This window comes from Macaca mulatta, chromosome 19, assembly GCF_049350105.2.
Source record: "Macaca mulatta isolate MMU2019108-1 chromosome 19, T2T-MMU8v2.0, whole genome shotgun sequence".
NCBI lineage: Eukaryota > Metazoa > Chordata > Mammalia > Primates > Cercopithecidae > Macaca > Macaca mulatta.
In genome coordinates, this window is record NC_133424.1 from 20972325 (window position 1) to 20998316 (window position 25992).

Sequence of the window (25992 nt, forward strand, 5' to 3'; positions counted from 1 at the left end):
TCGCAGAGGAACGACTACTAGTTCAGCTAACTGGCTGCCCCCACCCCTTCCTTCATCAGAAATGTTTATGTTTTTAACAGGATTATAAGCCACGGCCTTCCAGCATTGGGTCCCACCAATGTATTTCATGGATCCATCAGTAAACCAAGCATGTTTCTGATCCTCTGGGCTTAGTTATTTAAAGGATTTGTCCCATTTGGTGTGTGGGGGAGGTTTCCTTCCCTATCTGCAGGACTCACTTGGTGGTTTCCTGAGCTAGCAAGTTTTGCACATCCTCATGTAAAAGTGGTACCCCCTTTGGTTTTGGCTTAGCCTGGTTTTGTATGTCCCATTTCCATTTTATGATGCTACTTTCTGGGGCGTGCCCTACCTGGTGGGTTTTGGGGGAACTCATGACCCAAGTCATAATAGAAATTTCAGGCCTCGGCCGGGCGCGGTGGCTCAAGCCTGTAATCCCAGCACTTTGGGAGGCCGAGACGGGCGGATCATGAGGTCAGGAGATCGAGACCATCCTGGCTAACACGGTGAAACCCCATCTCTACTAAAAAATACAAAAAACTAGCCGGGCGAGGTGGCGGACGCCTGTAGTCCCAGCTACTCGGGAGGCTGAGGCAGGAGAATGGCGAAAACCCAGGAGGCGGAGCTTGCAGTGAGCTGAGATCCGGCCACTGCACTCCAGCCTGGGCGATAGAGCCAGACTCTGTCTCAAAAAAAAAAAAAAAAAAAAAAAAGAAATTTCAGGCCTCATAAAGACATCATGGTTGAAGCAGAAGTATTCCATTTCCAGCAAAGCCCAATAGCAAGCTAACAATTGCTTCTTGAAAGGGGTATAAGCTTTTCCGGCCTCTGGCAGCTTCTGGGTCCAAAACATAAAAAGTACCCTCTTCCCATCTTGTTTCTGCCTCAGGCTCCAATTAGCAGGTTGATCTAGGACTGTTACTCACAGTTTGTCTGGCCTATCCCGTATGGACCATAGATCCAGGGCCAGTTGCACTGCTTGTTTAGCTTGTTCAAAAGCCATGCTCTCTTTCTCTCCCCATTGAAAGTCATACCTATTTCTAGTGACTGCATGCAAAGGTTGTAAAATGTTACCCAAGTAAGGAATATGATGTATTCAGAATCTAAACAAGACAATACGTTTCTGGGCCTCCTTCTTAGTAATGGGGGTTGCAAATTACAGTATTTTAGCCTTAGCCTTTGGTAAAGTGGACTATTTCTTTGCATTCCATAGGATGCCAAATAATTTTACATTTTTGTGCAGGTCCTTGAATTTTACTAGGGTTAATTTCCCATTTTTGAGATAGGAGCTGGGTTTTTATCTGCTCCAAGCCCCGACTGACTAGTTCTTCAGTTTTACCCTGACCAGGTCACCTGGACAGCTGCTTTTTTCAGCAATAGGCTGATAGCTTTGAGCCTGATCAGTCAAGACATTGACTGGCATTGGGCCAGGGCCAGTCTGGAAGTCAGATGAGCATTTTCCTTTTCCAGCTTACATTTCTCTTGTAGCAACCAGCCCCTATCTTGATACATTAACTTATAAGCAGCAATTAAACACCATCCACTTTGAGAGATCCCTCAGCATCTCCTTTGGTGACCGGAATCCCCTGCAGCACTTCACACACAGTCAACGGTTTAAATTGTACTAATTTAGATTCCCAATTCCCTCAAAGGCCAGTTCCCCTGGACCATTCAATCACAAAGAGGGAGAACTGGGAGAGATCTCATCCCAGGATATGGGAAGTCTCGGAGCCTCCAGCCCTGTCCTTCTGGTCAAAAAGGGGCACAGTTTTGTTTTCGAATCCTGTTTGTGACGCCAAAAATGTTCTGTGTGGGAAATGTGAGAGGGGAGAAGAAAAGACAGACACACAAAACCTTTAAGGGTGAACAACCTTTAGCCCACATCAATAGCAATGCAGACATAATAAACTAATGATATAATAACCAAATGGTATAATAAGCAAATAAATATCATAAGCAGATTGATATAATAAGCAAACTGCAGTAAGAAGAGGAGACGGGAAAAGATATATATATACACATACATATATATATGTATGTATGTGTGTGTGTGTATATATATATTTACCCTCATCAGACTATGGAGGATTACCAACTGAGTGGGAAGCAACAGTCTGGGCTCCAGAGTTGGCCAGACAAGGTGAAGTCTCATGAAGCTTCAGGGTGGTCTGGGACCCTAGCTCTTTTGTAAGAGTTGTTTTGTAAGAGTTGTGTGGCATAAGGCCCAGTGAAGAGGGCCATTCGTGACTTGCCTCAAGGAACACAAAAAGGTGAACTTGCTTTTGTGATTGTCTATTGCTTTTCAACAAATAATGTATAGGAATAGATTGAAATAGATATTTCTTTGATACAGGGCTGGATGAACACCTCAGGGGCTCACGGGACCTGTTCTGGGACTTGGTGGCAATTGTTTGTGTCCACGTTCAATTGAGTTCAAGTTTAACATTTAACTTTTCCTCCACAAATTTCCCTGTCTTGCTGAATCGGCTCTGTCTAGGCAAAGGGCAAAATGAACCCCTTGGGCCATTACACAACCTCCGCCTCATGGGTTCAAGTGATTTTCCTGCCTCAGCCTTCAGAGTAGCTGGGACTACAGATGTGCACCACCACACCCAGCTAACTTTTTATATTATGAGTAGAGATGGGGTTTCACCATATTGGCCAGGCTGGTCTTGAACTCCTGACCTCAAGTGATCTTAGCCTCCCAAAGTGTTGAGATTACTGGCATGAGCTACCTGTGCCTGCCCCTAAATGATTTCTTTCTACCTCCTATAGCAGTTTGAAATTACTTAAAGGTTGTTTCAAATTGAAAAAATAAAAAGAATGTGGATAAAAATAAAATATAAATAGATTAAAAAATTACAAGGATTACAAAATATATATGTAAATCTGGAGTGGTCAAAAATGACATATTTGATTTATTTATAAGATTTTATTAAAATTAGCTTTAATAGTTAATACACTATTACCAAAGTAAAAGTTGATTTTTTCTTGAACAAAAATTTTATGTATTATTAATATGATAGCAAAAATACTTCTGTTCATCTTTGGATACATTCAGCGAGAGAGGGTAAAGAAGAGATAGGATTTTCCCATACTCTGGGGTGAGCCTGGCTCAGCTCAGGAGGGAAGCCCTGCCTGAAAAGGCTGCAGCTTAGACTGTCACTCTTTCTTCACTCCGCCCAGCATCTGATCACATCTTCTGCCACTCAGGGCCTGAGGGGGCGGGGCCTTAAGCATTATCCAGTCAGGGACGCTGGGCTGGAAACCGACCAATAGGGCACGCAGCTGGAATGAACAGGACGGCTTCCGGATTTGGCGGGGTCCTTGTCTCTTGCTGCAGCTGGAGCTCCAGGTCTGGTCTTCACTGCTCTGTGTCCTCTGCTCTTAGAGGCCCAGCTTGTGTGGCCCTGTATCCTGCAGGTATTGGGAGATCCACAGCTAAGACGCCGGGACCCCCTGGAAGCCTAGAAATGGTGAGAGTGCCGGTCCAGCGTCCGGATAGAGGGGAAGAGGCTATTGGCGGTACTCAGGCCTCCCCGCAGTCAGCTCCACAATCTGCACCCCGAATTCTTCTTACCCAGCTCCACCTCAGTCCCGTTCAGCCATAAGATGGCGGTACGCTGACAACCTGGCCCCGGGCGTCATGTCGCTTCCCCGCGCAGTGATTGTGCCCTGGCCTGGAGCGCTCTGTGGGCAGCTCTGCGGGCAGCTCTGCACCCGCAGTGCTGCGTCTCTCCCGGATTGTGCAAGGACCACCGGAGGGTGTCAGGGAAGAATCCTGACTCTCGGTGCGGGTTCGTGAATGGGAAGAACTTTGATCTGTGGGGTTCACAGTTTCTCTTTTCTGCTTACAATTGTATGGGGCCGGGCTTGGTCAAAGTGCGGCCGAGGCGGGCGGATCAGTTGAGGTCAGGAGTTGAAGACCAAGACTGACCCAAAATGGGGAAACCCCTTGTCCACTGAAAGTACAGAAATTAGTTGGGTGTGATGGCGAATGTCTGTAGTCCCAGCTTCTCGGGAGGCAGAAGTGAGAGAATCGCTTGAACCTGGGAGGCGGAGGTTGCAGTGAGCTGTGATTTCTTTCACTCCAGCCTGGGCGACGGAGCAAGACTCTGTCTAAAATAAAAAAAAAAATTATGGGAGTCACTGCAAAAATATCAAACAATTTAATCAGAGTGGGTCAAGAATTGTAGAGCACCCAGCTACAGTTTGTAGTTTGTAGTCCATGGAGGGGCTTGAAGAAGAGACATTTGTGAAATGCATGAGGAAGAAAACCAAATTCAGTAATTTATTAGGTTTAGTAATGTAGTTTCTTAAGTTGTACAATCAAGGTGGAAATTTCCTGGTTATGTAATTGAGCTTAACTGGCAGTTTATAGTTGCTTAAGCCTGAATTTTGTTTCCCCTAATGTAGTAATTTACCAAAAAATGCACTTGAGCTTAGATTTTTTTTTTTTTTTTTAAGAAATAGAAATCCGAGGACTAGGGCCTCTTCAGTCTAATTGCCTGCCACTCAATTATTTTCACATCCCACAGGGGACTGATTTTCCCTGGCACTTTTCACATGTGTCCCAAGCAGGGCCTCAGGTGTACCCCATGTTCCTCAATTAATTATTATTATTATTATTTTTTGAGACAGAGTCTTGCTCTGTCGCCAGGTTAGAGTGCAGTGTCAGATCTCGGCTCACTGCAACCTCCACCTCTTGGGTTCAAGCCATTCCCCTGCTTCAACCTCTGGAGTTGTTGGGACTACAGGCACGCGCCACCACTCCCAGCTAATTTTTGTATTTTTAGTAGAGATGAGGTTTCACCCTGTTTCCCAGGAATCCTAGTTACCAAGGAAAAAAATAGGGAAAATCTCTCTTCCATTTTGGCTGTGGACAATGAATGTATTTCCACAGGAAAATGTGGTAGATAGTTGATGAGTTACATAGATTCATCAACACATTAGTTCCTCTTTTTGCAGGGTAAATTTGTGACAGTGAATATCTCAGTTCTATATCCTTTTTTCTTGAGTTCTGAGTTAAATGCTAAATTATAAGTGATGAAACATGGTACCTTCTAGAAGTGTTCCCATATGACTAATTTTTTACTACATTATTTTATTTATTTACTTATTTTTTTGAAACAGAATCTCACTCTGTCACCAGGTTGGAGTGCAGTGGCGTGATCTCGGCTCACACAATCTCTGCCTCCCAGGTTCAAGCAGTTCTCCTGCCTCAGCCTCCCAAGTAGCTGGGATTACAGGTGTGCATCACCACACCCAGCCAATTTTTTTGTATTTTTAGTAAAGACAGGGTTTCACCATGTTGGCCAAAATGTTCTCAATCTTCTGACCTTGTGATCCACCCACCTTGGCCTTCCAAAGTGTTGGGATTACAGGCATGAGCCACCGTGCCCGGCCTACTTCATTATTTTTAAGATAAATAATAAAATAATACATATATTGTCTGAAAGAAGTAGATATATATGTTTTTCTTATGGAGGTATAAAATGCAAGCATCTTAGCCAGGTGCAGTGGCTCATGCCTGTAATCTCAGCACTTTGGGAGGTTCATTACTTGAGGTCAGGAGTTTGAGACCAGCCTGCCAACATGGTGAAACCCCATCTCTACTAAATACAAAAATTAGCCAGGTATGGTGGCGTATGCCTGTATTTCCAGCTACTTGGGAGGCTGAGGCACAAGAATGTCTTGAACCCAGGAGATGGAGGTTGCAGTGAGCTGAGATCTTTCTAGCCTGGGCCACGGAGCAAGACTGTATCTCAAAAAAAAAAAAGAACGTAAGAACCTTAAAATTTCCTTCCCTTATGTAAACCCTGCGTTTGAGTAATTTCCCTGGATTTTTCAAACACTTAGTTTCAAAAACCAAGTGACTAATTCTGATATGGAAATTAAAGCTTGAACCTAGTGACTCCAAGCTAAGGCTAATACTAAGCCTGCAACTGGATGTTATTACATACTCAGTTTTTTCTGGGGAGCCTCCCCTGCAGATGTCCCAGCCTAATCACTCCAGCCATAGAAGGAGCCTTTATCCTGAGAGAAGCTATAGAGCCCTGGAAAGCTGGGGATCCAAAGGCAGATGCATTTGAGGTTAAGATGAAAGGAAACTGAGAGGGTCTTAGTGATGATGAAGTCGTTACGTTTTGCGGCACTTTCTATACTTTGTAAAATAAAAACATTAGATTTATTTTAAAAAAATGAATTCCAAAAAATTATTGCAACAGGAGAAGGTACCAACTAAGTATAAGATCTTTATAGCTTGCAAAGATTTCGGCAGAAAAGGGCTTTCTTTTTTAGGGAGGAGTGAACATGGTTAGAAAGGTGGGAGGTGAATGGCAAATGGAGAGTGAAAAAGTCAGATTTTAGATGAGGATGTCTTACCCTGAAATCAGCATGTTCTTAGGAAGGATGCAAAATGGGGTTGTATGTTGACTCAGACTGAGGGTAGCTCAAAGTTCAGGGAGGGAAATAAACTTAAGTAAAGTTTGATTAAGAAATATTTTAGTCCAGGCCCAGTGGCTCATGCCTGTGATCTCAACACTTTGGGAGGCTGAGGCAGGTGGATCACCTGAGGTCAGGTGTTTGAGACCAGCCTGGCCAACATGGTGAAATCTTGTCTCTACCACAAATACAAAAATTACTGGGAGGCTGAGGCGGGCGGATCACCTGAGGTTGGGAGTTTGAGACCAGCCTGACCAACATGGAGAAACCCCATCACTACTTAAAAAAAAAAAAAAAAATTCATCAGATATGGTGGTGCATGCCTGTAATCCCAGCTACTCGGGAGGCTGAGGCAGGAGAATCACTTGAACTCGGGAGGTAAAGGTTGTGGTGAGCCGAGATTGTGCCAGCACTCCAGCCTGGGCAACAAGAGTGAAACTCCATCTCAAAAAAACCAAAAAAACAAAAATTCGCCAGGTGTGGTGATGGGCACCTGTAATCCCAGCTACTTCAGAGGCAGAGGCAGGAGAATTGCTTGAACTCAGGAGGTGGAGGTTGCTGTTCGCCAAGATTGCATCACTGCACTCCAACTTGGGTGACAATGTGAAGAAATGTTTTATTTTGACCACTGAAGACAAATTCAGCTGATTTTTTTTTAAATGAGAAAAAGGAGAAAATGTGCAGAGTGTGTGTCTTGCTGTGTGATACGTAAGAAAAGAGAGCACTATCGTAGTCATAACGGGAATAGTGTTTCTTTCCATAAATTGTTCCTGGAGCACACAAAGGATGGAGAATTTTATTAATCACAAATATTTCCCAGGATTATCTATGTGTTTCATCCATCTCCATTTCTTTTGTTTGTTCTATGCATTTCTTCCATTTGGCTTTTCCTGGGCTGCATCTCACATATTAAACTGGTAAACATAACTAGTGTTTTGCTGAGTTCTGTGAGTAGCTCTACCAAATTATTAAAATTCAGAGAGGTTATGGGAGTCTCAAGTTTTTAAACAGTAGCTCAGAAGCATAGATGGACCCATGGGTTTTTTGACTGGCATCTGCAGTGAGGACAGTGTGGTGGGACTGAGCCCTGAATCAGGGTCTGTGTTGACTCTGGGTGGCGTCAGAATTCAAATGTTAGACAATAAGGTCAGGAGTTCCAGACCAGCCTGGCCAATGTGGTGAAATGCCGTCTCTACTAGTAATACAAAAATTAGCCAGGCATGGTGGTGTGCACCTGTAGTTTCAGCTACTAGGGAGGCTGAGGCAGAAGAATCACCTGAACCCAGGAGGCAGAGGTTGTAGTGAGCTGAGATGGCACCACTGCACTCCAGCCTGTGCAACAGAGTGAGACTCCATCTCAAAAAAAAAAAAAAAAAAAAAATTCCCTAGAAAAGCTTAAATGATTTGTTTAAATTGCATATTAGTATGTAGCATAAAGTTGACAGGGCAGTGGCTAGAAAATATTAAAATTACAGAAACTCTGAGATTTAAGGTTTTTTTTTTTAGGTAACCTTTGAAAAAACAAAACTGGTGGTACTACAGTGGCATAGAGAGCAGAATTCTACATAGTGACCCCACCCTGCCCCAGACCTGTTCAGATTCCCCTTTTTGGAGGCCTTATTTTGGTCTGACCGTACCTTGGAGTCTTGCCTCAGAGAACTGATTATAAGAGATCAGAGTTTTGGCTGTGAATCCTGCTGTCTTTCTAGAGCTGGTGCTCACAATTTCCTGAAACCCAAAAGCAGGTAAGTGGGATAAATAAAGTATGTACTTTAGGATCTTAGATTTTAAATGTTCTATTAAAACCAGTGCTTGCAGAGACATTGTATTTAGAATCTTGTTTTCTATTCCTGCGGATCCAGTAGTTGCTCCATAAGTCACAGAAAAGTAAATATAAAGAGAATAAAATTTTGTCTAAACCACATTAACTTTTCTTCCTGTATCTCTTTCATCTGTCTGTATTTAGCTTTTATTCTGTACAATTTTTAAAAAAATTGATGACAGAGGAACAGAAGAAGACATAAAGATGCTGGGCCCTTTTTCTAAATCCTGGAAATTATTAAACCCTTAGTACCAACTCCCAGGGTGTTATGAGAATTAATCACATAATGTATTATGTCCAGCACAGTGCTGTGTATCATACTCTTGAGCACATAGTACCTACTTAATAAACATTGCATTAGTACATGTGTACATGGTGTTTTTAAAATACAGACCTACTCAGACATTGCTGCCTTCTGTTTCCTCTGTAAACTTTAAAGAGCCAGCAAAGAATATAAAACTTCAGGATGGAGATGGGTTGTCCTTGTTTGTACCAGAAGTATTTGGTTGTGACAAGAGTGCTAAGCCTAAGGGATCCTGTGCTGTGCTGGGTTTAATAATTTCCAGGATTTAGAAAAAGGGCCCAGCATCTTTATGTCTTCTTCTGTTCCTCTGTCATCGATTTTTTTTAAAATTGTACAGAATAAAAGCTAAATATAGACAGATGAAAGAGATACAGGAAGAAAGGTTAATGTGGTTTAGACAAAATTTTATTCTGTTTATATTTACTTTTTTGTGACTTATGGAGCAACTGCTGGATCTGCAGGAATGGAAAACAAGATTCTAAATACAATGTCTCTGCAAGCACTGGGTTTAATAGAACATTTAAACTCTAATGTTAATAAGGCACTAAGGGGAAGCAACATGAGCATTGACGGGGGCTTGTTTAAAACACCCATTCGTGGACGCTTTTCAAACCTGCAGAATTATATTACATAAAGTGGAGCCAAAATTATCAAGTGATTTATAAGCTCATTAAAGCTTGAGAGGCAATGCTTAGCTTATTGATTATCAGCCCAGGCCTCTTATTAGGATCACATGGTCAATTTGCAGAAATGTGTTGTGCCCTCCCCACAGGTTCTGTTTATTGTTCTGGGTGGAAGCATCCACGCTGTTTTAATGAAGGGCCTCCTGTGACTCTAAGATGAGGCCAGAATCAAGGATGAAGGCTTCAGAATACATTCATGAGAGTTAAGTTCCACCTTTGCACTAAAGGGTGGTCATAGGGCCTATTCTGTTTGGATTTGGAAGGGACTGGTAGTTCATGCATATTTCCATTACTGTAGCAGAAATTGCTGGTGTCTGTGGCAGGGGAGAGCACCTGAGGACAGGAAAGGAGAAACTTATATTTTCATCTTCATGGAGCAGCTCATTGTTCCTGAATCTCTTCTGTTTTAAAGGACAGGAATGGGTGGATATTTTTGTTATTCTGCCAGTTGATGTCGTGCTAGCAGGTAAACATGTGGTACTGACACCTTTAAAGGCATATTCTCAAGACGCAGTTGTAATTTGTCCAGAGAATCTCGTCTGAGAAGGAATTCTATAGAAGGAGGAGATAGGAAAAAAAAAAAAAGGATTTTCTTCAGGTAAACATGCCTCAGCTGAAAGCTGTGTCCACTCTGCCTGCTGGACTGTCATGCATTTAGTACTTGAAAACCTTTACTTCTCTACTTGTGTTTTTCCTCCCTAAGGAGTTTGGTTTAAGTACTTCTTAAAATTCTTATGAGAGTCAAGGGTCTCTGAAAAGTATTTCTTTCCTGTATCCCAGAGCCTTCTCTACATTCTGTACAGAATAACTTCTTATATGCCATGAAGATTTATCAACAAGAATTTATGATCTGCAATATTAAAAATGTTCCCTTTGTGGCTATTGAACATGGAAAGATGTGGATACTCAGCATTTCTATTGGGGAAAACTGTGGTCCTTAGTAAAAGGTGGAGAAAATATAATGTTGAGGCTGCATTCGTGTATTCTGTTAGCTGTATGCCGAACAGGATTAAGAAATTGCTTATTTAGGTCGGGTGCGGTGGCTCACGCCTGTAATCCCAGTCCAGGTGGGCAGATCACCTGAAGTCAGGAGTTCGATACCAACCTGGCCAACATGGTGGAACCCCATCTCTACTAAAAATACAAAAGTTAGCCTGGTGTGATGGCAGGTGCCTGTAATCCCAGCTACTTGGGAGGCTGAGGCAGGAGAACTACTTGAACCAAGGAGGTGAGGTTGCAGTGAACAGAGATCATGCCATTGCACTCCAGTCTAGGGGACAAGAGTGAGACTTTGTCTCAAAAAAAAAAAAAATTGCTCATTTAAATGTGATGGCATTTATTATGAGAAATTCTGAAAAAAATTGTTAGGAGATACCTTCTCTAGGGTGCTAAATGAAGCCTACTTAAAATTACTACTAGAAACTACAGAACATGGTGTCTGCATTTTGAGGTTTGCATAAAACTTATGATGATTCTTTTTGATTAAATTCAGATTTTATTTGCTTTTTTAAAGAAGAAATATTTCAACAGTGATACTGTGTTCTTCTGTGTGCATTAGGACATCATGAAAATTTCTCCTAGTGCAGTTAATGGTTAATGATTCACTTGCTTAAATAGCTCTCTGACGATTTTTTTTTTTTTTTACTATATAGCTAATTATTTTTCTCTTCATTATTAAGTTTCATTATGCAGCTGATGTGCATAAACAATCATATTTAATCTGGCAGCTGTTCTTTTTTCTTTTTTTCTTCGTATTTTTCATTGGAAAATGAAGGCTCTTATCTTTGTTTACAGGCCAGAAAAACTGGAAAAAACCCAGACTCTTCCGCTTACTGGATATCTGACAAAATATCCTTCTTGGGCCAAAAACATTGACATTATTGGTGAGCTTGTTAGAAATTCAAAAAAAATCAGACTTTATTCCAGATCTTCTGGAAAAAAGGGTCTTCACCTTATTATACATACTAAAATTTGAGAGGTGCCTTCTAACTCAACATGTATTTCTCATCTGAAAACTATTCACAACTCATTCCATATGATATAAATATGCATTCAAAAATGTACATGTTTGTGTTCATGCCCTTAATTTTATACTTTATTATCTATAAAAATACATGAACTGATGTGGATCTTATGCTCCTCTTTTTTCTCAGAGTTGCAGAATACTTTAGAGAATATTTCTGTGTTGAAAATTATTTTATTGGATAATTTTAATCAATCCTGTAAGTCAGAACCAGTTGTATTCACTCTCTCATTTCACCTTAAGTCAAATTAAAAATTCTACCCATAATCACTTGGTGAAAATGTGTGCATGTGTGTGTTTCAGGGGCCATTGCAATTTAGAGATGTGGCCATAGAATTCTCTCTGGAGGAGTGGCATTGCCTGGACACTGCACAGCGGAATTTATATAGGGATGTGATGTTAGAGAACTACAGAAACCTGGTCTTTCTTGGTGAGAAAAACTTTAATACATAATTCATAATATACACAAAATGTTTTATTTCTCTTTTTTGTGGAATGTTTTTTAGTAATTTATTCTTTTTATAAAAGAGTTTCAGATCCAGTTTTTCAAGAAAATCTTCAGAATTTGTTCATTTAGAAAAGAATTACTTCAGTGCCTCATGCCTGTAATCCCAGCAATTTGGGAGGGTGAGGCTGGGGGATTACCTGAGGGCAGGAGTTCGAGACCAGCCTGGCCCACATGGTGAAACACCGTCTCTCTAATAAAAGTACAAAAAATTAGTTGTGGGCTGTGGCACGCACCTGTAATCCCAGCTACTCAGGAGGGTGAGGCAGGAGAATTGCTTGAACTTAGGAGATGAAGGTTGCAGTGAGTCGAGATCATGCCATTGCACTGCAGCCTGGTGACAGAGCAAGATTCTGTCTTGAGGAAGAAAAAGAAAAAGAAAGAAAGAAAATAAAAAAATTTCTTCAAGATATTTCATCTTAATACAAACTTTCCACATTTCTGAATTAAGTTTTTTTTTTTTTTGAGACAGAGTCTCGCTCTGTCACCCAAGCTGGAATGCAGTGGTGCAATCTGGGCTTACTGCAACATCCACCTCCCAGGTTCAAGCAATTCTTCAGCCTTAGCCCCCTGAGTACCTGGGACTACAGGCACACATCACCATGCTCGGCTAATTTTTGTATTTTTAGTAGAGATGGGGTTTCACCATGCTGGCCAGGCTGATCTTGAACTCCTGACCTCATGATCCGCCCGCCTCGGCCTCCCAAGATGCTGGGATTACAGGCGTGAACCACCGCACCAGGCGAATTGAAAGTATTTTCTAAATATTTAGAAATTTCTGTTACAAATTTGTATTTTGGTATTAATTTACTAAAATATTTTATCACATCATCTTTCCTGAGCACATTACTAGCTTGTAATTGGAGAATATGCGCAAGATTCATGTTATTTATTTTTAATAAAACAGGTATTATTGTCTCAAAGCCAGACCTCATCACCCGTCTGGAGCAAGGAAAAAAACCTTTGACTATGAAGAGACATGAGATGGTAGGCAAGCCCCCAGGTAGGTGCGAGTGAAAGTGAATACAACAGACAACACGGATAAGAGGCCCAAGGTCAAAGAGAAAGCCAGTTCTTAAGGTGTGATTCGGGAAGCTGTGTTCCAAAGGAACTTCCTGGACAGCTGTTTTTTTTTTGTTTTTTTTCTTTTGTTTCTTTTTTAAATTTTGCTCTCACAAAGGGGCATATTGTCTTATGCTTTTAAATTCTCTAAAAATTCTCCTTTTCTTTTGGTAAGCCTCCTTCTTGTTCACAGTGAGAGCCAAAGTCGTCTTCATGGCATATAAGAGACTGCACAATCTGGCTGATTTTTCATTGTTTTGGGGACACACAAATATCTGACTTATTTTGAGAAACTAAAACTATTTTTTAGTTCTATTTTTGCATCAGGTCTGAAATGCGTGAGAGTAGTAGTTTCTGTTGCATTTTTTTGTCCATTTTTGTGCATGGTCCATTCTATTTTTATTACTATACAGTCTTAAAATATAGTTTGAAATTATAAGTATGATATCCTGCTTTGTTCTTTTTCCTTAAAATTGCTTTGACTATTTGAAATTTATTTTAGTTTCATGTAAACTTTAGAATTGTATTTTCCATTACTTAAAAAAAAAAAAAAAAAACACTGCAATTTTGATAGGAAGACTATTGAATCTATAGATCACTTTGGATAATATGACACTTTAATAACATTTATTCTTTCAATCCATAGACATAAAATATTTTAAAATTAATTTTGATTTTCTAACTTTTTTATTGTAAACTTTTTTTACCTCCTTAGTTAATTTTTTCTCAGAAATTTATTTAATGCTACATTAAATAAGATTTTTTCTTCCTCATCAGATACTTTAAGTGTAAGAAACCATACATATACTTGTGTGCTTAATTTTATATTTTGCTAATTTACTAAGTGTATTTATTAGTTTAGACAGGTTTTAATGTACTGTTTATGGTTTTTTAAATATAAGATTGTGTGATCGACAAACAGCAACTTTTGACTTATTTTTCTTCAATTTCAATGGATTTTTTTTATTTCTTTTTTTTTTCTTTTGAGAGGGGATTTCACTCTTTTTGCCCAGGCTAAAGTGCAGTGGTGTGACTTTGACTCACTGCAACCTTCGCCTCCTGGGTTCAAGCGGTTCTCCTGCCTTAGCCTCCTGAGTAGCTGGGATTACAGGTACTCACTATAACACCCAAGTAATTTTTTGTATTTTTTTGGTAGAGATGGGGTTTCACGCTGTTGGCAAGGCTGGTCTCCAACCCCTGACCTCAGATGATATGCCCGCCTCTGCCTCCCAAAATCTTGGGATTACAGCCATGAGCCACTGCACCTGGCTGGATTTTTTTATTTCTGTGAATAATTCTTCCGCCACATACTTCCAGTACTACATTCAAGGAGAAGCACTGACAGTGGGCACAATATAGTTTTGTATTGGTGTCTGAATTTGATGGAGCAAACACCTCTTCGAGTTTTCATAAACTGATTTTAGAAGCATTTCCTCAGGGAACGGTGTGGGTTTCTTTTTTGTTTTGTTTTCTTTTCTTTTTGAGATGTAGTTTTGCTCCTGTTGCCCAAGATGGAGTGCAATGGTGCGATCTCGTCTCACCACAACCTCTGCCTCCTGGGTTCCAGTGATTCTCCTGCCTCAGCCTCCCAAGTAGCTGCAAATACAGGCATGCACCACCACACCTGGTAATTTTGTATTTTTAGTAGAGAAGGGGTTTCTCCATTTTGGTCACGCTGGTCTTGAACTCCTGATCTCAGGCTATCCACCCACCTCAGTCCTCCAAAGTGCTGGAATTACAGGCACCACACCCTGCCCACCCAATTGCGTGGATTTCTATGTGGGCAGAACTGACCATAAACTGTGGCTCAGGTAACTGAAACTGTCATAGAACTGCTTCAGGGACCTCAGTAAAGGCCACGGTCTGCAGGCCTGCCTACATTGTTGTAAATGGGTGCCTTCCTCCAGGTCTCTGGAATGGTAGGACCTCTACCAGACCGTGGCTGGGAAGAGTTTGGGTTGGTTACAGAGTAAGTTCAGAATTCTCAGTGGGACCAAGCTGGGTGAACCCTATCCTGGTGCATAGCCATGAATGGGGGTCCTGTAGTTTTTCACCTGACTAAGGGCCTACCTTCTGAATAGAACACTTCTCAATCTTAAGCTTTAGCAAGATTTCACAACTCCCTCCCTGGATCTCAAATCTCCCTTAGAGGTGCTTATTTTGGAGATGGTGTCTTGCTACATAACCCAGGCTATTCTCAAAATCCTGGCCTGAAGCAGTTCTCCAACCTTAATGTACCATGTAGCTGTCATTACAGATGTGAGCTATAATGCCTGGTTCTCTCATAAAAGCATTTTTGTCAGAGAGGGCTGACTTTTTTTGCTGTAAGGGAATATGAAAATAGGGAATTTTAATCTTTTCCTCTTACTGATGTCACTTTCCCTATACATTTTTACTTTCTATTTTCTCTTTCAGATTTGTCTGTAAATTTTGATTCAGATATTTGGGACAATATGTTAGAATTTGCATGGTGTGCCTGAAGTAAATTAGATAATTCATAGGGACTCATATTTACTAAAATATTTACTTATAAATTTAAGTTTGCTGGCCGGGCGCGGTGGCTCAAGCCTGTAATCCCAGTACTTTGGGAGGCCGAGGCGGGTGGATCACGAAGTCAGGAGATCGAGACCATCCTGGCTAACATGGTGAAACCCCGTCTCTACTAAAAATACAAAAAACTAGCCGGGCGTGGTGGCGGGCGCCTGTAGTCCCAGCTACTCGGAGGCTGAGGCAGGAGAATGGCGTAAACCCGGGAGGCGGAGCTTGCAGTGAGCCGAGATCGCGCCACTGCACTCCAGCCTGGGTGACACAGCGAGACTCCGTCTCAAAAAAAAAAAAAAAAAATTTAAGTTTGCTGCAGGCAAAAAGGAATTAAAGGATTTTCGTCTACTTTTTTAGCCTATATATAAATAATAATGTAGTTTATTTCTCAATATTTGTTTTACGTATCAGAGGGCCTAACCCTATTCTGCAAATTATATATTTTTTTATTTAACAATGTAAGGCTACTCTTTGCTTCTAAAGTTGGATTACAGCAGTTTCATTTTGTGTAAGAGTACCATATATTTAAAACATTAAAAGTAACTCTAGTTTCTTTTAAATGCTAATTTTTAAAGTTTCTCATTAGAATCTTCTATTTATACCACATATTCTCCAAAATTTTACTGCCACACAGTGCATGCCAATGATTCAAAATACCTGCAGTTCGTGAGTACACACTAGCAATTAAATATTTCAGTTATCTAGAAACTATTTTTTTTTGAGATGGAGTCATGCTCTGTCACCCAGCCTGTGGGGTGCAGTGGTGTGATCGTGGCACACTGTAACTTCCGCCTTCTGGGTCCAAGCAATTCTCATGCCTCAGTCTCTCAGGTGCTGGAGTTACAGGCATGTGTCACCACTCCTGGCTAATTTTTGTATTTTTAGTAGAGATGGGGCTTTTCCAAGTTGGCCAAACTGGTCTAGTTGTGAGCCACCGCACACAGCCTGATAATTTTTTTAATGATACATTAATGTTGCATACTAGGTTTTATGAGTAAACATTTCTTTTATTATTGTTTTGAAGTTTTATATTAGTGTGCTTTTTCAGTGTAGGGTTTTTTTCTTTTTCTTTTTTTTTTTTTTTTTTTGAGACAGAGTCTTGCTCTGTCACCCAGGCTGGAGTGCAGTGGTGTGATCTTGGCTCACTGCAACCTCTTCCTCGAGGGCTCAAGGTATTCTTCTGCCTTGACCTCCTGAGTAGCTGGGACTACTAGTGTGTGCCACCACGCCTGGCTAATTTTTGCATTTTTAGCAGAGACGGGGTTTCACGATATTGGCCAGTCTGGTCTGGAACTGCTGACCTCGTGATTTGCGTGTCTCAGCCTCCCAAAGTGCTGGGATTACAGTTGTGATCCACTGTGCCTGTCCTCAGTGTAGGTTTATTACATTAGTTTATTGGGTGTTTTGGTTTTACTTAATGTATTATAATTTTAGATAATTTGCAATTCTGCTTGTACATTTTAAGTCAATTTGAGGTTTAAGAGATAAATTATGCATGTCTATCACAATTAGATTACATATGTATGTCTGTTTATCTATAAATATGACCCAAATTTTAGTTATGGCTTATCTTATATTCTTTCTTAGCTTATTTTCCATGGTAGTTTTATCTTGTCGAAGTGAGTACTCATGGAGATAGTCTTATTTTTACCATGTGTTTAATTATTAACATATATTTACTTTTGTGAGAGAAACACTTTTGTGATTTGAAGGTAATTTTCAAAACACTATGTAATTCTGGTTTTTTCTCAGTTTTTCTTTAAAAAAATTGTCTTAAAAACACATAACATAAAATTCACCATCTTAAATCTATTGAAGTTTACATTTCAGGGCCAGGCGTGGTGGTGGCTCGGATCTGTAATCCTAGGATTTTGGGAGGCTAAGACAGGAGGATCCCTGGAGCTCAAACAGCCTGGGGAGCATATGGAGACTCTCCACTATAAAAAAAATGTAATAATAGCCAGGCATGGTGGTTTGCAGCTGTGGTTCCAACTACTTGGGAGATTGAGGGGGAGTCAAAATTGTGCCACTACACTTTAGCTTGGGTGACAGAGTAAGACCCTGTCTCAAAAAAAGCTGTTCATTTCAGGTATGTTAATTATATTCGCCTTGTTATGCAAAATACTTCTAGAAACTTTACATCTTGTAAAACTAAAACTCAATGCCCATTAAGTACCAACTGCTCATTTTAGCCTCTCTCCAGCCCTTGACAGACAAACCTTCCATTTTCTGATTTCATGATTTTGACTACTTAAGATATCTCACATAATTGGAATCATACAATATCCATAATTTTGTTACTGGATTAATTCAGGTGACATAATATTCTCAATGTTCATCTTAAAATGTGATAAGATTGTTCTTTTTAAAGTGGAATAATATTCCATTGTATGTATGTGTTACATTTTTTGATGTGTTTATAAATCACGAGATATCTGGGTGGTTCAGCCTTTTGGCTTTTTTGAATACTGGTACAAAATACATGGATTTTCAATTATCTTCCAGGTCCTGTGTTGCATATTTTTTGTGTGTGATTTGTTTCCTTCCTTCCTTCCTTCCTTCCTTCTTTCCTTCCTTCCTTCCTTCCTTCCTTCGGTGGGTGGATCACAAGTTCAGCAGATTGAGACCATCCTGGTTAACATGGTGAAACCCCATCTCTACTAAAAATCCAAAAAATTAGCCGGGCGTGGTGGCAGGCGCCTATAGTCCCAGCTACTCAGGAGGCTGAGGCAGGAGAATGGCGTGAACCCGGGAGGTGGAGCTTGCAGTGAGCAGAGATCACGCCACTGCACTCCAGCCTGGGCAACAGAGTGAACCTCCATCTCAAAATAATAATAATAAAAATAAAAATAATTTTTTTTGTCCCCTGAGCAAGAATATGTTGAAGAGTGTGATCCATATTCACATTATTTGTGAATTTGCCCATTTGACTTTTGCTTTTAATTCCTAGTTTCATTCAGTTTTTGTTAGAAAACACACAGTATATAATTTTAGTGTTTTTAAAGTGATTGGTGGTTGTTGTTATTGAGACAAGATCTTATCATCACCCAGGCTGCAGTGCAGTGGCATAATTGTGGCTCACTGTAGCCTCAGCCTCCTGGGCTCAAGTGATTATTATTTCACCTCAGTTTTTTGAGTAGCTAGGACTGTAGACATGTACTACCATGTCTGGCTAATTGGTTGCTTGTTTTTAGTGTTAGGACCTCACTGTTTTGCCCAGGCCGTTGTCAAACTTTTGGCCTCAGTGGATCTCTCAAAGTATTAGGATTATAGGCAAGAGCCATGACACCCAGTAGGTATTTTTAAATTTAATAAAGCTTGGTATGTGTCCTGACAGAATATAACAGATGCAAATAAGAATATTGTGTATTATCTTGGTTTTGACGGGAGAGTTTTTTATGTGTCTGTGAAGCCTAGTTGGTCTATAATATGGTTTGGATGTCCCTGTTGTCCAAACATCAAGCTGCAATATAAATCCTCAGTGTTGGATATGGGACCTGGTGGGACATGTTTGGGTCATGGGGGTGAATTTCTCATGAATGGCTTGGTACATACTCTTGGTAACCACAAAGATTAGACTCTATCAATTCAAATAAGAGCTGGTTCATTAAAAGAACGTGGCTTCTTCACCTCACACTTGCTCTGTGTCTTATCATATAATATATCCAGTTACTCCTTACCTTCCGCCATGATTTTAAGCTTCTTGAAATCCTCATTAGAAGCAGATGCTGACACGTACTTCTTGCACAGTCTGATGAGCTGTGAGCCAAATAAACCTTTTTTCTTTATAAATTATGCACTCTCAAGTATTCCTCTATATGCAAAATAATTAATATGGTCTATAATATTGTCTCAGTTTTCTCTTATTTTTTGTCTGAATTTTCTGTTTATTATTGCAAATGGGTTTTTGATGTCTACAATTATTATGTTGCTATGTGTCCCCCTTCACTTTTGTCAATATTTGCTTATATATTTTGGAGCCTTGATGCTATATACCCGTATACATATAGATAGATAAATATTTTAGATTCCTGCAAAATCAATTTACTTTATCATAATATAATATCAATCATTGTCCCATGGTAGTGCTTGACTTAAAGTGTATTCTGTCTAATATAATTATGATTATCTTAATTGTTGTTACTGTTTTCATGGAATATAACTTTTTTTCATTCTGTTACTTTCAGCCTATTTGACTCAATGCTAAAATGAGTCTCTTGTAGGGAGCATAGTGTATGCTTTTTGAAAAAAACCACTCAGGCATTCTATATCTTTTTTTAATATAATTTTATTTACTTATTTATTTATTTATTTTATTTTATTTTTTGAGATAGCATTTCACTCTTGTTACCCAGGCTGGAGTACAATGGTGCAATCTCAACTCACTGCAACCTTCACCTCCTGGGTTCAAGTGATTCTTCTGCCTCAGCCTCCCAAGTAGCTGGGATTACAGGCGCATGCCACCACACCTGGATAATTTCTTGTATTTTTAGTAGAGATGGGGTTTTCCCATGATGGCCAGGCTCATCTTGAACTCCTGACCTCAGGTAATCTGCCTGCATTGGCCTCCCAAAGTGTTGGGATTAGAGGTGTCAGCCACTGTGCCTGGCCTCATGTATTTTTGAGATAGGGTCTCACTCTGTCAACCAGGAGTGTTTGCATGGCTCACGGCTGCTCGAACCTCCCAAAATCAGATGATCCTCTCCATTCAGCCTCTTAAGTAGCTGGGTTACATGAATGTGCCCGCACACCCAGCTAGCTTTTTTTGTATTTTTTGTAGAGACAGAGTTTTGCCATGTTGCCCAGGCTGATCTTGAACTTGTGGGATCAAGTAATTGGCACCCCTTGGCCATCCAAAGTCCTAAGGTTACATTTCATTTCATTAAATAGCTTAATGAGAGTTCTGTATTTTTGTATCTACTGAATGATTTGGTGACAGAAATTTGCATTGCTTTTACCTATTACCTTTCAGTAACAATGCTGCAATAATTATGCAAAAGTTAATGAATGTGCTGCCTTCTGTTTCATTAGTCTACTTTTTCAACTTTTTACTCATAACAAATTATTTTAATTCTGTAGCTTTTTGATGTGTTTTGAAATCAGAAATGGTAATGCCTCCAACATTGTTCCTTTTTTTGTAGATTGTTGGGTAGTTTATTGTCTCTTTAGATTCCATATACTTTTGGATTTGTTGTTTGTATTTCTTCAACAATGCAATGAGACATTTGAAAAACATTGCATTAAATCTGTAGATTAAATTGAGCAGTACAGACATCTTCACAATATTATTTCTTTTTCAATTGTTTGTTTTTGAGATGGAGTTAAATTCACCCACATCGGCCTCCCAAAGTGCTGGGATTACAGGTGTGAGCCACTGCACACAGCTCAGTTTTTTGAACAAGTGCATGCTCAAGAGCGTGTTTTATCATTTCTATATATTTGTAAATTTATCAATTATTTATATTATTGTTTTACACTGTAATTCCATTTTTGTCATAGAAAGTAGTCTATAAAATTTCAGTTTTAAAAAATGTGTTAAGGCTTCATTTTTGGTCTAAGAGGTGGTCTATATAGGAGAATTCTCTATGAGCTATTGAGAAGGCTGTGTATCCTGATGTTGTTGAGGAGTGTTCTCTTTATCTTCATTAGAAATAATGGTTTTTTACTGCCTTCTAGTCCTCTGTTCCCTTATTAATATTCTGTCTTGTTTTATTATTACAGAAAATGAAGGATTGAAATATCCTACTATAGTTATATTGCTGTCTATGTGTATTCAATTTTGTATTTGGTTTATATATTTGAAACTCTAATATGAGATACATACATGCCAATACACACATGTATGAACAAATTTGTCATAGATTCCCAGTGAAAGAATGCATATGTTGTTTAATGCCTTCTTTGTCTTCTTGAAGTTTTGACTTAAAGTACGTTTTATAAAATATGACAGTTTCTTAGTTAAGATGTAGCTTGTGTAATATTATTTTGAGCCCTTCTGCTCTCATTTGGTTAATATTTACATGAAATTTCTACTTCCGTCTTGCCACTTTCAGGCTTTTTTTAATCATTAGATCTCAACTGACTCTTGTAAAAAGGCAAGTTGAATCTTGATTTTTAAAAATTTTTAATAATCCTTTTTATTTAAAGTGTGTCTCTTAATTGGAGAGATAATTATATATATATTTAAATAGTTTTCTGCAAAAGAAAAACTTAAGTTATTTTATTGTTTTATTTGATTCTTATGTCTTTGTCTCATTTTCTTTTTCTTTTTTGTTTTTTTTTATTTTTGTATTGACATGCTTTCAGTTTCTTATTTTCTTTTGTGTATCTGTACAGACATTTTCTAAGTGATACCTTCTGAGTTTACATAAAACCTCTAAAAGATCCAACAATATATTTAAATGTGGTAAAAAATCAACTTAAGTTTCATACAAAATATTTTCATCATTACATCTGCCTTCACTTTGTTATTGATTTGGCTAATTATATTTTTTATGTTTGTATATTCATTAACAGATGTTTGTAATAATTTCTATTTTTTAAATTAATAATTTAAAATGTTTTCTGCACCATTATGGTAATGTTAAGTAAGAAATTCCATTTTTGTGTATGTGCATATCTTTCCCAGAAAGTTACATGTTTTCATATGATTATGTGTTGTTTTCTTGCATTATGTTGTTTTCAGTGGAAGAAACTCCTTTCAGTATCTTTGATATATAGGGCATATGCAGTGCCAATGTAGGTTCTCAGGATTTGGTTATTTTGGAAGTACTTATTCTTATTTGGTAGTACAATTGTGGTGATGGTATTATTCTGACTTGACAGCTTTTTATTATTATTATTATTATTATTTTAACTTTAACAATAGCAGTTTCCTTCTCACCTGCAAAAAATATTTTTCTAAATTGACTTGTTATCTCATGAGACTATGCTTATAAATGACACATCATTTTTATCTTACAGCTCCCAAAATTCTCTAATCCATGATTTTTGAAATTTTGCTTATATGTATGTTTGTTATAAATATCTTTGTGTGTATCCTAGTTTGTTTGTTCAGCTTCCTCATGTTTACCTCATTTTTAAAGAAATTTTCCAGTTTTTAAATATTTTTTATATCTACAGTTTTTGTTTTTTGCTATTTAAATGTTTCTGGTTGTTATTCTCATTTTTCTGATCTTTGGTAGTTGTCTGTGTTCCTACTTAACTTGCTGAATATTCAACTTATTTTATTTACTTATTTATTTATTTTTCTGAGACGGAGTCTCTCTCTGTCGCCTCGGCTGGAGTGCAGTTGTGCAATCTTTGTTCACTGCAACCTCCATGTTCCAGGTTCAAGCAATTCTCTTGCTTCAGCCTCTCAAGTAGCTGGGATTATAGGTGCCTGCAAACACACTCGGCTAATTTTATGTATTTTTAGTACATACAAGGTTTCACCATGTTGGCCAGGCTAATCTTGAACTCCTGACCTCAAATGATCCACTCACCTCAGCCTCTCAAAGTGCTGGGATTACAGGCATGAGCCACCATGCTGGCCCTATTTTATTATATTTTTCAGACAGTCTTCCTCTGTTGCCCAGGCTGGAGTGCAGAGGTATAATCTTCACTCACTGATGGGGCCATGTTGCTCTAATATTTTGTATTCACTGTAATCTTTGATTGAGATTTGGACATTAACAAAAAGCTACCTGTTAGAATCTTTAAAATATAACTATCCTGACATAGTCTGAAATCAGTTGTCATGGCTAGAGATTTTGGGAATTTCTCAAACATGTTTTTAGGATGTGTCTTGTCTAAAATTTTGTGTTTATTGTTTAGTTAAATTGGCTTATTCATATTTCCTCTTAATAGTTAGTAATTACTTGCGATACCTATTCCCTGTTTGGGGTAGGGCCGTATCTCTGCTTCTGTAACATTTATCTTTAGACGCAGCAGACTCAAACTGTTAATCCAACTTATATCACCATTTCCTTCAGCATTTTATGTCATGGGAGACATTTACCAGTGTCTAGAAAAACCCCTAAAAGCCAAAAATAAAGATGTATGTGCCAATATTTTTCTTGTTTTTTTAAAAAGAAACCAGGATTTGGCAATTTACATTTGTGTGTGTGTGTGTGTGTGTGTGTGAGAGAGAGAGAGAGAGAGAGAGAGAGAGAGAGAGGGAGAGGGAGACAGAGTCTCACCCTGTTACCTATGCTGGAATTCAGAGGCATGATCTTGGTCACTACAATATCTACCATTAGAGACTCTCACTCTGTCACCCAGGTTGGAGTGCAGTGGCATGATATCGGCTCACTGCAACCTCTGCCTCCTGAGTTCAAACAATATTCTGCCTCACTCTCCTGAGTAGCTGAGATTACAAGTGCCTGCCACCACACCTGTCTACTTTTTTGTAGTTTTAGTAGAGACAGGGTCTCACCATCTTGGCCAGGCTCCCTTTGAACTCCTGACCTCATGATCAACCCATGTCAACCTCCCAATGTGCTGAAATTACTGGCATGAGCCATCATTCCTGACCAACAATTTACTTTTAAAGGCACAATGTTATACTGGAGAGCAGGAAGAGCTCTGTTGGGTATAAGTAACAGGCTTTTCTTTTTATTCTATGTGGCTCTTTGCATTGTGCTCACCTGGGGCCCTTCACACACTTAATTATAAATTTTTTACAAATGTATTTTGGGCAGTATGTTTGGTTAAATTTATATGTCCAGGAAAAAATTACAGCTTGTGATATTTTATTATGTCATCTTGCTTATGTAGTATGTATACTTGTATAGGTTTGATTTATTAAGTATATTTATCTGAGTCTAGCAATTGAAGTAATATGTTTTTATTGTTTCTTTCAGTTTTGTGTTCTCATTTTACCCAAGACCTTTGGCCAGAGCAGAGCATAAAAAATTCTTTCCAAAAACTGATACTGAGAAGATATGAAAAATATGGACATGACAATTTACAGTTTAAAAAAGGCTGTGAAGGTGTGGATGAGTGTAAGGTGCACAAAAGAGGTTGTAGTGGACTTAACCAACGTTTGACAACTACCCAGAGCAAAATATTTCAATGTGATAAATATGGGAAAGTCTGTCATCAATTTTCAAATTCAAACAGACATAAGACAAGACATGCTGGAAAAAAAGCTTTCAAATGTATAGAATGTGGCAAAGCTTTTAACCAGTCCTCAACCCTTACTACACATAAGAAAATTCATACTGGAGAGAAACCCTACAAATGTGAAGAATGTGGCAAAGCCTTCAACTGGTCCTCACACCTTACTACACATAAGATAATTCATACTGGAGAGAAATGGTACAAATGTGAAGACTGTGGCAAAGCCTTTAACCGCTCCTCTAACCTTACTACACATAAGCAAATTCACACTGGAGAGAAACCTTACAAATGTGAAGAATGTGGCAAGGCCTTTCAGCGTTCCTCTATCCTTACTACACATAAGAGAATTCATACTGGGGAGAAACCCTATGAATGTGAAGAATGTGGCAAAACCTTTAAGTACCTTTCTTCCCTTTCTACACATAAAATAATTCATACTGGAGAGAAACCCTACAAATGTGAAGAATGTGGCAAAGCCTTTAACAACTCATCTACCGTTACTAAACATAAGAAAATTCATAATGGAGAGAAACCCTACAAATGTGATGAATGTGGGGAAGCCTTTAAGTACTCCTGTTCCCTTACTGCACATAAGATAATTCATACTGGAAAGAAGCCTTACGAATGTGAAGAATGTGGCAAAGTGTTTAAGCGCTCCTCTCCCCTTTCTAAACATAAGAGAATTCATACTGGAGAGAAACCCTACAAATGTGAAGAATGCGGCAAAGCCTTCAGTCGGTCCTCTATTCTTACTACACATAAGATAATTCATACTGGAGAGAAGCCCTACAAATGTGAAGACTGTGGCAAAGCCTTTAACCGCTCCTCTAACCTTACTACACATAAGCAAATTCACACTGGAGAGAAACCCTACAAATGTGAAGAATGTGGCAAGGCCTTTAAGCGCTCCTCTATCCTTACTACACATAAGAGAATTCATACTGGGGAGAAACCCTATGAATGTGAAGAATGTGGCAAAACCTTTAAGTACCTTTCTTCCCTTTCTACACATAAAATAATTCATACTGGAGAGAAACCCTACAAATGTGAAGAATGTGGCAAAGCCTTCAACTGGTCCTCACACCTTACTACACATAAGAGAATTCATAGTGGAGAGAAACCCTACAAATGTGAAGAATGTGGCAAAGGCTTTAAGTACTCCTCTACCCTTACTAGACATAAGAGAATTCATACTGGGGAGAAACCTTACAAATGCGAAGAATGTGGCAAAGCTTTTAACCATCCCGCAACCCTTTTTTCACATAAGAAAATTCATATTGGAGGGAAACCATACAAGTGCAATAAATGTGGCAAAGCCTTTATTTCATCCTCAAACCTTAGAAGACATGAGATAATTCATATGGGAGAGAATCCCTACAAATGTGAAAATGTGGCAAAGCCTTAAACACTCCTCTACCCTTACTAGACATAAGATAATTCATACTGGAGAGAAACCCTATGAGTTTGATGAATGTGGGAAAGTTTTTA

General features: G+C 39.0%; 3 protein-coding genes and 1 long non-coding RNA gene across 5 annotated transcripts in view; 2 read left to right on the plus strand and 2 right to left on the minus strand.

Annotated features, from left to right (window-relative positions):
* LOC100429350 (uncharacterized) overlaps window positions 1–25992 on the plus strand; it is a 278342-nt gene that overhangs the window by 246350 nt on the left and 6000 nt on the right. Inside the window, 1 exon segment of the mRNA XM_077978589.1 lies at window positions 24505–25868. Coding sequence (XP_077834715.1) covers window positions 24505–25868 — 1364 coding nt within the window.
* The window catches only part of LOC693803 (uncharacterized), a 529045-nt gene that overhangs the window by 55584 nt on the left and 447469 nt on the right, over window positions 1–25992 (minus strand).
* Window positions 3064–24374, plus strand: LOC100429705 (zinc finger protein 273-like). 2 transcript variants are annotated; one of them, XM_077978630.1, is made up of 5 exons: window positions 3064–3494; window positions 11598–11724; window positions 12707–12806; window positions 13037–14488; window positions 24246–24374. In XM_077978630.1, exons 1-4 carry the CDS (start codon window positions 3312–3314, stop codon window positions 13083–13085), a joined length of 459 nt encoding a protein of 152 aa, XP_077834756.1. In that variant the 5' UTR covers window positions 3064–3311; the 3' UTR covers window positions 13086–14488; window positions 24246–24374. The 2 variants fall into 2 exon arrangements, with proteins under 2 accessions (XP_077834756.1, XP_077834755.1); XM_077978629.1 differs by lacking the exons at window positions 13037–14488; window positions 24246–24374 and adding exons at window positions 16498–16566; window positions 19806–24237 and having other exon boundaries at window positions 12707–12802.
* On the minus strand, window positions 3342–5801 carry LOC144336920 (uncharacterized). The gene is made up of 3 exons (XR_013409352.1): window positions 5687–5801; window positions 4709–5160; window positions 3342–3576 (listed from the first exon to the last, which is right to left on the minus strand). It is a non-coding gene; the product is annotated as an uncharacterized LOC144336920 (long non-coding RNA).

Bases quoted from the DNA above. Each gene is read 5' to 3' on its own strand.
- LOC100429705 (XM_077978629.1), top strand. From the start codon at position 3,312: ATGAACAGGACGGCTTCCGGATTTGGCGGGGTCCTTGTCTCTTGCTGC. The intron at 11,725-12,706 runs GTGAGAAAAACT...TTAATAAAACAG, and splicing joins CAGAAACCTGGTCTTTCTTG to GTATTATTGTCTCAAAGCCA. The intron at 12,803-16,497 runs GTAGGTGCGAGT...TTTTTGAGACAG, and splicing joins GATGGTAGGCAAGCCCCCAG to AGTCTTGCTCTGTCACCCAG.